At 41.3% G+C, this 16,573-nt stretch overlaps 1 protein-coding gene across 1 annotated transcript in view; it reads left to right on the forward strand.

Moving 5' to 3' along the window:
* Window positions 1-5,388, forward strand: part of stxbp4 (syntaxin binding protein 4) — a 62,899-nt gene extending 57,511 nt beyond the window's left edge. The window contains 1 exon segment of the mRNA XM_090217288.1: window positions 5,104-5,388. Coding sequence (XP_090073414.1) covers window positions 5,104-5,251 — 148 coding nt within the window. The 3' untranslated portion in view covers window positions 5,252-5,388.
* The last annotated feature ends 11,185 nt before the right edge of the window (window positions 5,389-16,573 follow it).

The raw sequence follows: 16,573 nt of genomic DNA on the forward strand, positions 1-16,573 counted from the left end.
GCACATCGAGAGACTGACATTTTTTCCCATTCCTCCTTGCAAAACAGCTCGACCTCAGTGAGGTTGGATGGAGAGCATTTGTGAACAGCAGTTTTCAGTTCTTTCCACAGATTCTCGATTGGATTCAGGTCTGGACTTTGACTTGGCCATTTTAACACCTGGATATGTTTATTTTTGAACCATTCCATTGTAGATTTTGCTTTATGTTTTGGATCATTGTCTTGTTGGAAGACAAATCTCCGTCCCAGTCTCAGGTCTTTTGCAGACTCCATCAGGTTTTCTTCCAGAATGGTCCTGTATTTGGCTCCATCCATCTTCCCATCAATTTTAACCATCTTCCCTGTCCCTGCTGAAGAAAAGCAGGCCCAAACCATGATGCTGCCACCACCATGTTTGACAGTGGGGATGGTGTGTTCAGCTGTGTTGCTTTTACGCCAAACATAACGTTTTGCATTGTTGCCAAAAAGTTCAATTTTGGTTTCATCTGACCAGAGCACCTTCTTCCACATGTTTGGTGTGTCTCCCAGGTGGCTTGTGGCAAACTTTAAACAACACTTTTTATGGATATCTTTAAGAAATGGCTTTCTTCTTGCCACTCTTCCATAAAGGCCAGATTTGTGCAATATACGACTGATTGTTGTCCTATGGACAGAGTCTCCCACCTCAGCTGTAGATCTCTGCAGTTCATCCAGAGTGATCATGGGCCTCTTGGCTGCATCTCTGATCAGTCTTCTCCTTGTATGAGCTGAAAGTTTAGAGGGACGGCCAGGTCTTGGTAGATTTGCAGTGGTCTGATACTCCTTCCATTTCAATATTATCGCTTGCAAAGTGCTCCTTGGGATGTTTAAAGCTTGGGAAATCTTTTTGTATCCAAATCCGGCTTTAAACTTCTTCACAACAGTATCTCGGACCTGCCTGGTGTGTTCCTTGTTCTTCATGATGCTCTCTGCGCTTTTAACGGACCTCTGAGACTATCACATTGCAGGTGCATTTATACGGAGACTTGATTACACACAGGTGGATTGTATTTATCATCATTAGTCATTTAGGTCAACATTGGATCATTCAGAGATCCTCACTGAACTTCTGGAGAGAGTTTGCTGCACTGAAAGTAAAGGGGCTGAATAATTTTGCACGCCCAATTCAGTTTTCAGTTTTTGATTTGTTAAAAAAGTTTGAAATATCTAATAAATGTCGTTCCACTTCATGATTGTGTCCCACTTGTTGTTGATTCTTCACAAAAAAATACAGTTTTATATCTTTATGTTTGAAGCCTGAAATGTGGCAAAAGGTCGCAAAGTTCAAGGGGGGCGAATACTTTCGCAAGGCACTGTAGATAAGTGGTTTATTTGACCCAAGAAAATCGACCAAACTATTTCTCAATATTACTGTAGCTGGCTCATTCATTTGATCATGCTTTTTATAACACCTGGTTTTATGCTGTTGTAGTCAACACATCGCCATGTCACTTACAGTAGAACCTGATAAACAACAGACACTTATCCAGAGTGCATACATTTTCATACTTTTTGATCCTGGTCCCCCGTAGGAATCCAACCCACAACCCTGGTGTTGTAAGTGCCATACTCTACCACCTGAGCCACACAGGACCCCAACAGTGGGAAACAATCCCCACGGAGGCGGAGCTGCCACTGCTGACAGTCACTTAGGGGCAGAGTAGTAAGTAACTGAACAGCTTGTTTTGAACAATATACACTGCTCAAAAAAGTTAAGGGAACACTAAAATAACACATCCTAGATCTGAATGAATGAAATATTCTTATTAAATCATTTTCTTTACATAGTTGAATGTGCTGACAACAAAATCACACAAAAATGATCAATGGAAATCAAATTAATCAACCCACGGAGGTCTGGATTTGGAGTCACACTCAAAATTAAAGTGGAAAACCACACTACAGGCTGATCCAACTTCGATGTAATGTCATTAAAACATGTCAAAATGAGGCTCAGTAGTGTGTGTGGCCTCCACGTGCCTGTATGACCTCCCTACAACGCCTGGGCATGCTCCTGGTGAGGTGGCAGATGGTCTCCTGAGGGATCTCCTCCCAGACCTGGATTAAAGCATCCGCCATCTCCTGGACAGTCTGTGGTGCAACGCCACGTTGGTGGATGGAGCGAGACATGATGTCCCAGATGTGCTCAATTGGATTCAGTTCTGGGGAATGGGCGGGCCAGTCCATAGCATCAATGCCTTCCTCTTGCAGGAACTGCTGACACACTCCAGCCACATGAGGTCTAGCATTGTCTTGCATTGGGAGGAACCAAGGGCCAACCGCACCAGCATATGGTCTCACAAGGGGTCTGAGGATCTCATCTCGGTACCTAATGGCAGTCAGGCTACCTATGGCGAGCACATGGAGGGCTGTGCGGCCCCCCAAATAAATGCCACCCCACACCATGACTGACCCACCGCCAAACAGGTCATGCTGGAGGATGTTGCAGGCAGCAGAACGTTCTCCACGGCGTCTACAGACTCTGTCACGTCTGTCACATGTGCTCAGTGTGAACCTGCTTTAATCTGTGAAGAGCACAGGGCGCCAGTGGCGAATTGACCAATCTTTGTGTTCTCTGGCAAATGCCAAACGTCCTGCACGGTGATGGGCTGTAAGCACAACCCCCACCTGTGGACGTCGGGCCCTCATACCACCCTCATGGAGTCTGTTTCTGACCGTTTGAGCAGACACATGCACATTTGTGGCCTGCTGGAGATCATTTTGCAGGGCTCTGGCAGTGCTCCTCCTGCTCCTCCTTGCACAAAGGCGGAGGTAGCGGTCCTGCTGCTAGGTTGTTGCCCTCCTATGGCCTCCTCCACGTCTCCTGATGTACTGGCCTGTCTCCTGGTAGCGCCTCCATGCTCTGGACACTACACTGACCGACACAGCAAACCTTCTTTTTGGTTGACCAACCAACCGCAAGTGAGGTGCTGCCCTTAATGCTCTAATGGGCATATTTTAATATACTTAAATGCTAATAAAACACTATTAAAGGTGACATTAAATGTATTAAAATGTTTTCCAATTTAGATGATTTTAAATATACTAAAGTGTATATATATTATGGACATAATTCTATATACTTAAATATATTCAAGTATGATATAAGTATATTTAAATATATTTACTTTCCACTTGGGTATTGAGCTGCAGTTTGTGCAGTTTTTTAGCAAACACCGTGGGGTGATGATTAGTTCTGGCCCTCTGAAGACCTAGACAACGTCCTGTTTTGTAAGTCTGACTACGTAACATGCATTAGTCTGTGTCAGTTTGAAACACTTTTTACAAAGACCCCCTGTGCTACCCCCTACCCAGTGTTCTGTTGTCAATCTGTAGGTCAATGGAAAACCTCAATATAGCTGTCCAGTCAGTCTCACATGGATTTGTGACAACAATGCTGTCTCATACCCATTTGCATGATATTATAGTTATTTTTTATGTCCCATTTTCCATGATATGTTACAAATGGTCCAGTGGTTGTACAGTATCATACATATTAGCAGTCGTAGAGTATCATGCATATTTTTGTGTTATCATTTGTAGTAAACATTTGCTTAGCAATTGTGGCTAAGTTTAGGTAGGTTAGGGGTTAAGGATTAGGGGTTAGGTAAGGGTTACCTAACATGCTAAGTAGTTGCAAAACGCTTTTGGTTGGGGTTAGCTAAAGTTGCTAATTAGCTAAGATGCTAAAGGTGTCCCCGACACGATTCGAAGACGTTCGCGTCCCTGACCAACCTCCCAACTTTCGTTTTTATGTTAAAGATCCAGTGCAGTCAAAAATGTGATTTTCCTGTTTTATATATATTTCCACACTGAGGTTGGAATTACACTGTAAAATTGTGAAAATTATGATAATAGTTGTTTGAAAAGACCGCCTGAAATTTCTGCCTGTTTTGGTGGGATGGAGTAAATGAGTTAATAGACCAATAAGAAAGGAGATTTCCAAACCTCTCTGCCAACAACAGCCAGTTTACCCCTCCCTACTCAGACTATTTTAGTCATTTAACAGACTCTCTTATCTTACAGGAGCAATTAGAGTTAAATGTCTTGCTCAATAGATGTTTCACCTAGTCAGCTCGGCGATTCAGAAATGGCTGCATTGGACTTTAAAGTAACCTTCTGTCTTAGGTAACCAGACCATTTTGTTAGATAAACACTTTTGACAATATGTTTTCTTCCTAGAACTGCAGGTGTTGCTAGTCGTTTGTAGGGCAGTAGTTGTAACAGATGAAATGTAGGTTGACATGTTGTTGTTTACACCTCGGTAATGGTAAACAAAGATAATTATATCCATTGCTCATTGTCATAATATAATTACTGAATCAGTCACTGTCAGACAAGAATTACTTTATCTTTCGCTAATATTGATATCCCCCATTAACTGTGGCAATAACAATTTTTACAGCAACATAATGTCGGCAATATTGCGGTATTTTCTAGCAACACTATTGAATTGAATTCAGACTATAGTATTATTTTTTTTTTGGGGGGGGGGGGGGGGGGAGTATTTTATTAGGATCCACATTAGCTGTTGCAAAAGCAGCAGCTTCTCTTCCACACAAAACATGAAACATGACATAATACAGAACATTAGTAGACAAGAACAGCTCAAGAACAGAACTACATCAATTTAAAAAAAGGCACATGTAGCCTCCACATCAATACATACACACAAAATATCTAGGTCAAATAAGGAGAGTAGGTGCACCCACAATACAACTCTGCTAGTTTTGTTTGGTCTCCACAACGCTCACAGTTGTAACCAACTGCTTAACTTGAGACAAGGCTATACTCTATATTCCCGACCAACTGTAGTACAGCCTATGTCATCTACTCTTTACAATAACATCCCTAAGTAAGAGTACAGTATTTTCCTGCATCACTTCTGACTTCATCCTATCTAGCCTATCCATATCCTTATTATCTTATCATTATTTTATGTCAGACATAAATCGACAATTCCAGGTGAAAGCCAATATCCATAGAGTTTTCTCTTGCTAGATTAATGAATACAGCCATGGTAAAAACAGTGTAAAAGTGCTGTAAGCTTGAAAGGTTAACTCTATACCTGTCTGTTTCTCTGCAGCTCTGGTGACATGAAGCCCGGCGCTTCCTCTCAACCCCTGGGAGCCCGCGTGGGGAAGAAGTCCCAGTGGACGACGGCTACGCTAGCTGCAGAGGCTAAAGAACTCACACGGACTGTTAGAGCCATCCTCGAGGTGGGCTGTAAGTGATCTATCATTTTGACTCGTCGTGTTACGAGTCGACTTGCTGCATGCCTGCATATCGTCTCTATCCCTGGCCTAGCATGCAAATCCAATCAGCTCAACAATCACCACCGTAGTTTTGAAACCAACCTAAACGAACTGGATAACAGACACCAAACCAACCAAATCACCTCAATAGTTACTATGCCAACCAAAACCAACCGCATAACCGACATCAAACCACCTAGTTGCTAAGCCAAGTAAAACCAACCGGATAACCAAAACCAATCAGCTCATCATACACCAAGCCAACCTCCATAGTTACCAAGCCAACCAAAACCAACTGGAAAACCGACACCAACCCACCTCTGTAGTTACTATACACATAATCTCAATAGATGTTCAGCCTCTGTCCAGTGGAGTTGACTGGACCAGGGACTGAGTGTTAAGCAACCTTGAGATGTTCAGCCTCTGTGTCCAGTGGAGTTGAATGAACCAGGGACTGAGTGTTAAGCAACCTCGAGATGTTTAGCCACTGCTTCCAGTGGAGTTGAATGGACCAGGGACTGAGTGTTAAGCAACCTCGATATGTTTAGCCACTGTGTCCAGTGGAGTTGAAAGGACCAGGGACTGAGTGTTAAGCAACCTCAAGATGTTTAGCCACTGTGTCCAGTGGAGTTGAATGGACCAGGGACTGAGTGTTAAGCAACCTCGAGATGTTCAGCCTCTGTGTCCAGTGGAGTTGAATGGACCAGGGACTGAGTGTTAAGCAACCTCGAGATGTTCAGCCTCTGTGTCCAGTGGAGTTGAAAGAACCAGGGACTGAGTGTTAAGCAACCTCGAGATGTTCAGCCTCTGTGTCCAGTGGAGTTGAATGGACCAGGGACTGAGTGTTAAGCAACCTCGAGATGTTCAGCCTCTGTGTCCAGTGGAGTTGAATGGATCAGGGACTGAGTGTTAAGCAACCTCGATGTTCAGCCTCTGTCCAGTGGAGTTGAATGAACCAGGGACTGAGTGTTAAGCAACCTCGAGATGTTCAGCCTCTGTGTCCAGTGGAGTTGAATGAACCAGGGACTGAGTGTTAAGCAACCTCGATGTTCAGCCTCTGTCCAGTGGAGTTGAATGAACCAGGGACTGAGTGTTAAGCAACCTCGATGTTCAGCCTCTGTCCAGTGGAGTTGAATGGACCAGGGACTGAGTGTTAAGCAACCTCAATGTTCAGCCTCTGTCCAGTGGAGTTGTGTTCCATCCATATTTACTCAAGTTTTCTCTGTAGTCATCGTCTAGTGGACGGACAGACTGATCTTTCATGCAACATGAAATGCAGTGCAATGTTCTACTTCCTATAGATATGTTTGTACAAGTGTATCTAGAAATGTACAATAAGACCTTAGTCAATACAAAACATCATCATACATACACCTGTGATCAGGTCAGTAGCTAACCATCAGTGTTGGAGAGTAAATCAAATACAAGTTTATTGGTCACGTACACAGTTTTGCAGGTGTAGTAGCTGTGCAGCGAAATGCTTATGTTGCTAACTCCTAGCAATGTAGTCAAATCTCAAGCAATTACAATGTAAAGAAAAATACATTGTAAAGAAAAATACAAAAAAGAATGGAAGGACGAATCCAATTAACAACCCAAATAGCAATGTAGCAGTATCAAAATGGAATCTATACATACAGTATGTACACCGGGGGAATTTACACCAGATCAACTAAGAATGTACAGCAGTAAACACAATATATAGTGAACTATGTCAAGAATCAAGTATATAAATAAATATGTGGTGCGTATAATCAGTGTAACTAAAATACAATGTGCAGATGTAGAAATATTAGAATAAGCTATGTTGAGGATACAGTATTTAAATACACAGTGTGAAACGGGAAGTGACCAGTGGTTGGTTCAATGTCTCTATAACATGATACAGCAGCGTTGGCTGTGCGTGTGTGTCGATGTGACTGAGGTCCTTGATGATCTTCTTAGACTTCCTTTGACACCGAGTGTGGTAAATGTCCTGGAGGTCAGGAAGCATGAACCCTGTGATGCGTTGGGCTGTCCGCACCGCCCTCTGGAGAGCTATGCGGTTGAGGGCGGAGTAGTTGCCATACCTGGCAGTGATGCAGCCCGACAGAATGCTCTCAATGGTGCAGTTTGTGAGGGTCTTAGGTGCTCAGTGATGTGCACCACGAGGAACTTGAAGCTATTGACCTTATCCATTGCGGTTTTGATCCTATCCATTGCGGCCCCGTCAATGAGGATGGTGGCATCCTCCCTCTTCTGTCTACTGTAGTCCAAGATAAGCTTCTTTGTTTTGTTGACATTGAGGGAGAGGTTATTTTTCTGGCTCCACTCCAGAGGGCTCTAACCTCCTCCCTGTAGGATGTCTCGTTGTTGTTGGTAATCAGGCCTACCACTGTTGTGTCGTCAGCAAACTTGATGATTGAGTTAGAGTTGTGTGTGAACAGGGAGTATAGGAGGTGGCTGAGCACACACACATGGCCCCCCCCCCCGTGTTGAGGATCAGTGTGGCGGAGGTGTTGTTGCCTACCCTCACCACCTGGGGTCGGCCCGTCAGGAATTCTAGGAACCAGTTGCACAGGGAGGAGTTCAGACCCAAGGGCCTGAGCTTAGCGCACAATGTTGTTAAAAGCTGAGCTGTCGTCGATGTATAGTATTCTCACATAGATGTTCCTCTTGGGTGTCAGGTATGGTGGAGGTAATGGCCCTTGATTAGCCTTTCAAAGCACTGACAATAATGACAGATGTGATGTAATTTAGTGCAGTGGTTTATTTTTTATAATATATATATTTTTAAAAACATCAGCTTTAATATTGCAGATAGATTGGCTTCTGTCAATGTAATTGCCTGCAGTCCCCCATATCTTTATATTTTTATGTTATTATTTTCCCCTAACTCAAGCACCCCTCCCGTAATTGGAGTAAACTAATGAAAAATAATACTTAAACATACTACATACATTTCACTGACAGTATATTTTACATTAGTTATCTTTTGTTGGTTTTTAGTCTCAGCCTTGAGCTACTCAACCCCTCCCATCTATCTCTGAAGACCATCCAGTTTAGGTTTCTAGCTGCCATATATTTTTCTACTGTGCTGAACCTAAAATTATAATTTTTTTACCCCTTTTTCGTGATATCCAGTTGGTAGTTACAGTCTTGTCCCATCGCTTCAACAGACTCGGGAAAGGCAAAGGTCGAGAGCCATGCGTCCTACAAAACACGGCCCTGTCAAGCCGCACTGCTTCTTGACAAACTGCCCGCTTAACCCAGAAGCCAGCCGCACCAATGTGTCGGAGGGACCCGTGTACAACTGGTGACTGAAGTCAGCGTGCGTGCACCCGGCCGGCCGTGATGTCCTAGTCCCATCGCACACTAGACACCTGTGGCGGGCCGGGTGCACGCACGCTGACTTCAGTCACCAGTTGTACACTGGTCCCTCCGACACATTGGTGTTGAAGTGTACCTATGATGAAAATTACAGGCCTCTCTCATCTTTTTAAGTGGGAGAACTTGCACAATTGGTGGCTGACTAAATACTTTTTTGCCCCACAGTATGTATATATATATATTGTATATACTGTATATATATATATATATATATATATATATATATATATATATATATATATATATATTGTATATACTGTATATACTATATATATATATATATTGTATATACTGTATATACTATATATATATATATTGTATATACTGTATATACTGTATATATATATATATATTAATTTATTTATTTATTTGTATATATATATATTTATTTATGTATTTATTAATTTATTTATATATATATATATATATATATATATATATATATATATATATATATATATATATATATATATATATATATAACATTCTATTAGTTGCAATAATTTTATATAATTTAAATAGAAAAACTCAGGTTTTAATTCCGGCATGGTTTTATGTATCAGTTCATAGACCATATGTCATGGAATCTGTACATCAAAAATCTCCTCCCAACTATTTTTCAACCTGTATGGCGCAACTGTAAATTTTTTGGTCCTTAACTAAAATTGGTATACTTTTTTATTTATCACAATTTTCTTTAGACAATTTGGGTCTTTAATGCAGTGCTGACAGAGAAGTTCTGTACCTTCTCTTTCCACCTTCTCCATTTCTGCTGTAATGCTGCAATCAGTTGGTTGTCGTTTTGGATGCAGCAGACATTTCCATATAGTTTTGTTAACTGCATCTGTGACAACTCCACCAGTGCTATTTATGATAGAATTTACAAAGATTATACCGTTTTTTTAAATGTCTTCCAAAAATATATATTTTTTAATCAATTAGTATATTTGAGTTTAACTGTAATATTTGTTCTAATATTTGTTCTGTCTTTTCTGGTGTATTAAACTGAAATTGCAACAAAGATTTAAATTGCTTGTTATAAAAATATAGATATTTTGGAGAGGATTTCATTTTCAAATAACCGAAAGTGAGATTTTGTAATCTGAATGAAGGGGTAAAGGCCACGGGGTGAGCCATTCATACTAATCTGCTAGAGAACCAGTTTGGATTTAAGTATAGTTTTTGTATGACTGAAGCCTTTAGTGAGAGGTCTAATGTATTAATATTTATTAATTTGTGCCCCCCGATTTCATATTCATTATAAAAATAGGCCTATTTAATTTTGTCTGGCTTGTGGTTCCAAATAAAGTGGAATATTTTTTTCTCGAATATTTAAAAAAACAAGTCGTTAGGTGTAGGCAGGGCCATAAGTAAATGGGTAAACTGGGATATGACTAAATAATTAATCCGTGTGATCTTTCCACAAACAGACAGGTGTTGTCTTTTCCATGGTAGCAAAATCGTATCTAATTTAGCTAACTTTCTATTAAAATGTATTGCAGTGACATTTCTTTCTTTTGGGATATGGATACAGAGTATATCCACCACCGTCAGACCACTTTATTGGTAAACTACACGGTAATGTAAAAGTTGTCTTTTTTTTAGAGATCCAATACATAAGTAATGTGGTGCACATAATTCAGTTTTAATCTAGAGAGGTTTGAACAATTATCTAAATTCTCAATGAGGCTATGCATGGATCTAAATGACAGAAATAACATGAATCACCAGGGTACAAAGACACCTTTGATTTAAAAAGCTGGACTTCTAGACCCTTGATATTATTGTTGGATCTGATTTTAATAGCTAACATTTCGATGGACAACCTTGTTTTACTCCTCGACAATGTAATACTTTCTGAGAAGTAGCCATTATTTACTATTTTACACCTGGGATTACTACAGTATATATAGCTTAAACCCATTGTATATGAGATTCTCCAAAGTTAAAATAGTCCAGGCATTCATATATGTATACACTCCAGTCGTACTTTATCAAAGGCCTGTTCAAAGTTCCCTATAAATACCAGGCATGATTTCCAAGATGTTTCATAGTGTTCTATTGTTTCCAGTACTTGTCTTATATTATCTTCAATGTATCATCCATGTAAAATCCTGTCTGATTAGGATGAATAATATCTGACAATACCTTTTTAATCTATGTGCTATGCATTTTGATAGGATTTTGGCATCACAACACTGAAGTGTAAAGGTTCTCCAGTTTTTTAGGTTGACTGGATCTTTATATGTACCACATGGATCCTGTTTCAGTAATAGTGAAATAAGACTTTCTTGCTGACTATTTGATAGTCTAGCATTTTTTAATAGGAGTGGTTAAAACATGTTAATAATGGACTTTTTAGTACATCTAAAAATATTTGATATACCTCAACTTTTCTGCCATCCAGCCCTGGAGATTTTCCCAGACTTTAAGGTTTTAATTGCATCTAGAAGATCCTCCTCTGTAATCAGGCCTTCACATCAATCAATCAAATTTATTTAAATAGCCCTTCGTACATCAGCTGATATCTCAAAGTGCTGTACAGAAACCCAGCCTAAAACCCCAAACAGCAAGCAATGCAGGTGTAGAAGCACGGTGGCTAGGAAAAACTCCCTATAAAGGCCAAAACCTAGGAAGAAACCTAGAGAGGAATCAGGCTATGTGGGATGGCCAGTCCTCTTCTGGCTGTGCCGGGTGGAGATTATAACAGAACATGGCCAAGATGTTCAAATGTTCATAAATGACCAGCATGGTCCAATAATAATAAGGCAGAACAGTTGAAACTGGAGCAGCAGCACGGCCAGGTGGACTGGGGACAGCAAGGAGTCATCATGTCAGGTAGTCCTGAGGCATGGTCCTAGGGCTCAGGTCCTCCGAGAGAGAGAAAGAAAGAGAGAAAGAGAGAATTAGAGAGAGCACACTTAAATTCACACAGGACACCGAATAGGACAGGAGAAGTACTCCAGATATAACAAACTGACCCTAGCCCCCCGACACATAAACTACTGCAGCATAAATACTGGAGGCTGAGACAGGAGGTGTTGCATACAATAAGGGGATCTGCTGTACTTATGTTATGTAGGGAATTCAATGTCCAATATTCTCGCCCTCTGAAATTCTGTAAGAATAATGTGCATACCAATTATTTGGTGGTCCGACCGCATTCTGTCCCCTATCAACACTCTTTTATGTTTTGGTGCCAGCAAAAATAACATAAGAAAGTAGTCAAGATGACTAGCTTGATTGAGCCATTTAGTGCAGTTACTTTGGCTTGCTTTGGTACAGGAACATTGCTGGCCATCTTGAAGCAAGTGGGGAAGAGTGGTGAATTACGTGTACTGTATATAAAAGCAACATGCAACAATTTCATTGATTTACTGAGTTACAGTGAGGAAATCAGTCAATTGAAATACATTAATTAGGCCCTACCTATGGATTTCACATGACTGGGAATACAGATATGCATGTGCTGGTCACGGATACCTTAAAAAGAAATGGGCCTCACAATAGGCCTCGGTACCTCATCACTGTATTTTTGTGCATTCAAATTGCCATCGATAAAATGCAATTGTGTTCATTGTCCATAGGTTATGCCTTCCCTTACCATAACTCCACCGCCATCGCTACGCACTCTGTTCACAAAGTTGACATCAGCTAATTGTTTTTCTACATGACACCATACATGTGGTTTTGAGGCCAGTTGGACGTATTGCCAAATTCTCTAAAACAACGTAGAAGGCGGCTTATGGTAGAGAAATTAACATTAAATTCACTTGCCGCCCGAGACACATTTGTTATCATTTTTGTTTAGAGGAAATGAGCATCCAGCAAAGTAATAAGTACAGTGCCTTGCGAAAGTATTCGGTCCCCTTGAACTTTGCGACCTTTCTCCACATTTCAGGCTTCAAACATAAAGATATAAAACTGTATTTTTTTTGTGAAGAATCAACAACAAGTGGGACACAATCATGAAGTGGAACGACATTTATTGGATATTTCAAACTTTTTTAACAAATCAAAAACTGAAAAATTGGGCGTGCAAAATTATTCAGCCCCTTTACTTTCAGTGCAGCAAACTCTCTCCAGAAGTTCAGTGAGGATCTCTGAATGATCCAATGTTGACCTAAATGACTAATGATGATAAATACAATCCACCTGTGTGTAATCAAGTCTCCGTATAAATGCACCTGCACTGTGATAGTCTTAGAGGTCCGTTAAAAGCGCAGAGAGCATCATGAAGAACAAGGAACACACCAGGCAGGTCCGAGATACTGTTGTGAAGAAGTTTAAAGCCGGATTTGGATACAAAAAGATTTCCCAAGCTTTAAACATCCCAAGGAGCACTGTGCAAGCGATAATATTGAAATGGAAGGAGTGTCAGACCACTGCAAATCTACCAAGACCTGGCCGTCCCTCTAAACTTTCAGCTCATACAAGGAGAAGACTGATCAGAGATGCAGCCAAGAGGCCCATGATCACTCTGGATGAACTGCAGAGATCTACAGCTGAGGTGGGAGACTCTGTCCATAGGACAACAATCAGTCGTATATTGCACAAATCTGGCCTTTATGGAAGAGTGGCAAGAAGAAAGCCATTTCTTAAAGATATCCATAAAAAGTGTTGTTTAAAGTTTGCCACAAGCCACCTGACACACCAAACATGTGGAAGAAGGTGCTCTGGTCAGATGAAACCAAAATTGAACTTTTTGGCAACAATGCAAAACGTTATGTTTGGCGTAAAAGCAACACAGCTGAACACACCATCCCCACTGTCAAACATGGTGGTGGCAGCATCATGGTTTGGGCCTGCTTTTCTTCAGCAGGGACAGGGAAGATGGTTAAAATTGATGGGAAGATGGATGGAGCCAAATACAGGACCATTCTGGAAGAAAACCTGATGGAGTCTGCAAAAGACCTGAGACTGGGACGGAGATTTGTCTTCCAACAAGACAATGATCCAAAACATAAAGCAAAATCTACAATGGAATGGTTCAAAAATAAACATATCCAGGTGTTAGAATGGCCAAGTCAAAGTCCAGACCTGAATCCAATCGAGAATCTGTGGAAAGAACTGAAAACTGCTGTTCACAAATGCTCTCCATCCAACCTCACTGAGCTTGAGCTGTTTTGCAAGGAGGAATGGGAAAACATTTCAGTCTCTCGATGTGCAAAACTGATAAGAGACATACCCCAAGCGACTTACAGCTGTAATCGCAGCAAAAGGTGGCGCTACAAAGTATTAACTTAAGGGGGCTGAATAATTTTGCACGCCCAATTTTTCAGTTTTTGATTTGTTAAAAAAGTTTGAAATATCCAATAAATGTCGTTCCACTTCATGATTGTGTCCCACTTGTTGTTGATTCTTCAGAAATAAATACAGTTTTATATCTTTATGTTTGAAGCCTGAAATGTGGCAAAAGGTCGCAAAGTTCAAGGGGGCCGAATACTTTCACAAGGCACTGTATATCCTTTGCTTGTCTTTCAAGCCTGCAATGATGTGCATTGATGTCCGCAGGAATAAAATGGTGTGAAGTAATGTCTTTCCTGTTGTAATATTACAAACAGACGTGGCAGTTCCATCGCAAAGAACTTTAAAGGGGGTCTGAATGCACCAATTCCGCATGTGTTTTTCTGCTGCTCATCAAGAAAAACAAGATTGTGTCCTGGGGGTGTGGTTCCATGTGGGTGTGTTATGTTCGCTTTATCGTACCCTGTCAGTTACTGTTTGTCCCTCTTGAGTCACGATAGCACAACATAAACACTATCACTTCCTAAAAATAGTCAATATCTAAGATAAATCAAGAAATCTGTAATTAATTTAGGAGTTTTTGCAGAGGAAGTCTTAGTCACACAATTTTACCTCTAAATAAGGTGTTGGGTGCAGTATTTCTCATGTTACAAAACATACATGAAAACAAGTCAGTGCACTGCAGACAGTATTGTCAAGTCAGCTGCTGCAGACTGCGCTGAGGACTGATTTCTGAGAACGTGTCTACAACTTCATCATCAACAAGCTGTCAAACTATCGTAAGTAAAGCACAAGCTGCTATACGCTGTTTAACAGTGCTCAAAATCACTAGCTAGATAGCTAGCTATGTTCCGTCTCTGTGTTTGTCAATTAAGCTAGATAGTAGTAGCTAGCAAGCACACTGAGCAGGCAGGCCACGTTAGCTAAGTCAGCTTATCAAGTCACTGGTGAGTGACGTTTTCTTTTTAGAACTTTCTCACTATCTATTAGGAGAGGGTGAGTCTTTCTGACAGTGTTTCATAGCGAACCTACCCTAACCAGAAACCGTGGATGGATGGTGGCATTCGCGCAGAATTGAAAGCACAATCCACCGCATTTGACCATGGAAAGAGGTCTGGGAATATGTCTGAATATAAACAGTGTAGCTATTCCCTCCGCAAGGCAAGCAAAATGCCATTACAGGGACAAGGTAGAGTCGCAATTCAATGGTTTAGACACGAGACGTATGTGGCAGGGTCTACAGGAAACCACAGACTACACAAAGAAATCCAGCCATGTCACGGACACCAACGTTACGCTTCCAGACAAACTAAACACCTTCTTTACCCGTTTTGAGGATAATACAGTGTCACCGTTGCAGCCGCTAACAAGGACTGCACCCCCCTCTTCTCCTTGGCTGACGTGAGTAAAAGATTTAAACATGTTAACCCTCGCTGACCTAGATGGCTTCCCTAGCCACGTCCTCAAAGCATGCGCAGACCAGACGGCTGGTGTGTTTACGGACATACAGTTGAAGTTGGAAGGTTACATACACTTAGGTTGGAGTCATTAAAACTTGTTTTTCAACCACTCCACAAATCGTCGCAAGTCGTTAGGAAATCTATTTTGTGCATGACACAAGTAATTATCCCAGCAATTTGGCTAAGGTGTATGTAAACTTCCGACTTCAACTGTATTTAAATCAATCGCTGTCTATCCGAGTCTGTTGTCCTCACAATTTTCAAGATGGCCACCATTGTTTCTGTTCCCAAGAAAGCTAAGCTAACTGAACTAAATGACTATTGCCACATAGCACTCACTTCTGTCATCATGAAGTGCTTTAAGAGACTAGTCAAAGATCATATCATCCCCACCCTACCTGTCACCCTAGGCCCACTTCAATTTGCTTACCGCCCCATTAGGTCCACAGACGATGCAATCGCCTTAACACTGCACTATCCCATCTGGACCAAATCAAAGTTTATTTGTCACGTACGCCAAATACAACAGGTGTAGACCTTACAGTGAAATGCTTACTTACAGGCTCTAACCAATCGTGCGAAAAAAAGGTGTGTGTGTGTAGGTAAGTAAATAAATAAAATAACAGTAAAAATACATTTGAAAAAGAGTTGCAAGGTAATATACAGACACCTGTTAGTCAGGCTTATTGAGGTAGTATGTACATGAATGTATAGTTAAAGTGACTATGCATATAAGATAAACAGAGAGTAGCAGCAGTGTAAAAGAGGGGTTAGGGGGGGCACACAATGCAAGTAGTCCCCGGTAACCATTTGGTTAGATGTTCAGGAGTCTTATGGCTTGGGGGTAAAAACTGTTGAGAAGCCTTTTTGTCCAAGACTTGGCACTCCGGTACTGCTGTTCCTTGACTACAGCTCAGCATTCAACACCATAGTACCCTCCAAACTCATCATTAAACTTGTGATCCTGGGTGTCGACCCCGCCCTGTGCAACTGGGTCCTGCACTACCTGACGGGGTGCTCCCAAGTGGTGAAGGTAGGAACAACACCTCCACTTCGCTGATCCTCAGCACAGAAGCCCCACAAGGGTGCTTGCTCAGCCCTTTCCTGTACTCCCTGTTCACCCATGACTTCGTGGCCACGCACGCTTCCAACTCAATCAAGTTTGCTGATGGCACAACAGTAGTAGGTCTGATTACCAACAAAAGACGCGACACCCTACAGGGAG

Source organism: Oncorhynchus mykiss, chromosome 23, assembly GCF_057628025.1.
Source record: "Oncorhynchus mykiss isolate SJ-2025 chromosome 23, ASM5762802v1, whole genome shotgun sequence".
NCBI lineage: Eukaryota > Metazoa > Chordata > Actinopteri > Salmoniformes > Salmonidae > Oncorhynchus > Oncorhynchus mykiss.